At 67.4% G+C, this 1,692-nt stretch overlaps 1 protein-coding gene across 1 annotated transcript in view; it reads left to right on the forward strand.

Annotated features, from left to right (window-relative positions):
* The first annotated feature begins 420 nt into the window (after positions 1-420).
* Positions 421-1,692, forward strand: part of NES (nestin) — a 13,709-nt gene continuing 12,437 nt past the window's right edge. Inside the window, 2 exon segments of the mRNA XM_015429549.1 lie at positions 421-998; positions 1,001-1,431. Of these exon segments, the coding sequence (XP_015285035.1) occupies positions 596-998; positions 1,001-1,431 (834 nt within the window). The 5' untranslated portion in view covers positions 421-595.

The raw sequence follows: 1,692 nt of genomic DNA on the forward strand, positions 1-1,692 counted from the left end.
TCCCTTCTGTTTTCTTGCGCGCCCCTGGTGCAAAATGCTCTCTTCTGCCACAAGAGGGTCGGCTGCCTGCCTCCCCTTTGCCCTTTGTGTGCTCTCTCTGGCTGGCCTCTGGGCCACTCTTGGTGGAGGGGAGGGGGATGATGGACAGTGCCATCCCACCCCACCCCCTCCCCTCTGTGGCAGAGGGGGCTGAGGCAGGGCTCTCTCTCTCTCTCTCTCTTTGTCCCTTGGGGGGTGGGGGGGTGGCTGCGGATCCCTCATCTTTCCTTCTAAGGGTTTGCTTATCGGCCAGGCTCTCTCCACCCCCACCACCCCACCCCCAACGCCACTTCCCGGGGCCGGCAGAGCAAAGGGTTAAGGCCAGCTGCCTCTCGGAAGGGCCTCCCACTCACTCACTCCCTCGCTTGGCATGAATAGCCGTGCAGAGACGCCTGGACTAGACGGGGTGGACTCGCTCACTCAGCTGGCTCACTCCTCGCCGGCTGGTTCCCTGACAGGCACCGCTGCCCCTCGCCTCCTGCCCCCCTCCCGCTGCTGCTCTCTGTCGGATTCTCCTCCTCTTCCTCAGACTCCTGGACGACCAGGCCGAGCGCGCATGGAGACCCTCCTGGAATCACCGCGGCCCCTGGGAGAGGAGTCCCTCCAGATGTGGGACCTCAACAAGCGCCTGGAGGCCTACCTGGCCCGGGTGAAGTTCCTGGAGGAAGAGAACGAGGGGCTGAAGTCGGAGATCCACTGCCTGAGAGGGAGCCCAGGGGCGGTAGAGGACTCCTGGCGGGGCAGGTACGAGGAGGAGGTGGCCGCCTGGCGCGCCCGCCTGGACGAGGCCTTCCGTGAGAAGAGCGCGGCCGAGCTGGCCCGGGCCGGCCTGTGCGAGGAGCTCCAGCGGGTCCAGGGCAGGTGCCAGAGGGAGCGGGCTGCCCGGCAGGAGGCCAGGGAGCTCCTGGCCCTGAGCTGGAAGGCGCTGGAGGAGGAGAAGCGGGGCCACATCTGGCTAAAAAAAGAGCCACCCAGCTGGAGAAGGAGGCGGAAGCCCTGCTGGAAGCCCACGAGGAGGAGAGAGCCAGGCTGGAGCAGGAGGTGGCCGCCTTCTCCTCCTGGGGCCTGGAGACCTTCCGTGGTGGCAGCGGCACTGCTGCCACCACCCCTGCCGCCTTCCAGCCGGTGGAGGTGGAGGACTATTCCCAGAGGCTCTCCAGCATCTGGCAGGGGGCCGTAGAGACCTACAAGGCGGAGGTCTCCCGGCTGGAGGCCTCCTTTGGGGAGGCGAAGGAGAACCTCTGGAAGGCCACTGAGCGCAACCGGCAGAACCAGCTGCAACTGCAGCACCTGGAGAGGGAACTGGCCGGCCTCAAGGGGCGGAAGGAGACGCTGGAGGAGCACCTGGCTCAGCAGTGGCACCACCAGCAAGGAGAAGCCAAGAAGCTCCAGGTGGGTCCGGGCTTCCCCCTGGCCCCGGTGGGGAGCCAGGTGGAGGGCAGGGGGCCAAAAGGGGCTGGGGGGGCACAGAGGAGGAGAGGAGAGCTCGGAGGGATCCAGCATGGGCCCCGGGGGCTTCCCCTCCTGGAGAACGGTACCCCGGAGAACCAGAACCATCCCGCTGCAGGGAGGCCTCCCCTTGGTGCTGATCCACACTGGGAACGCCACGAACACCACGAGGGAGGGAGCCGGGGGGGGGGGGGGGGGGCCCCG

This window comes from Gekko japonicus, unplaced genomic scaffold, assembly GCF_001447785.1.
Source record: "Gekko japonicus isolate JY-2015 unplaced genomic scaffold, Gekko_japonicus_V1.1 scaffold358, whole genome shotgun sequence".
NCBI lineage: Eukaryota > Metazoa > Chordata > Lepidosauria > Squamata > Gekkonidae > Gekko > Gekko japonicus.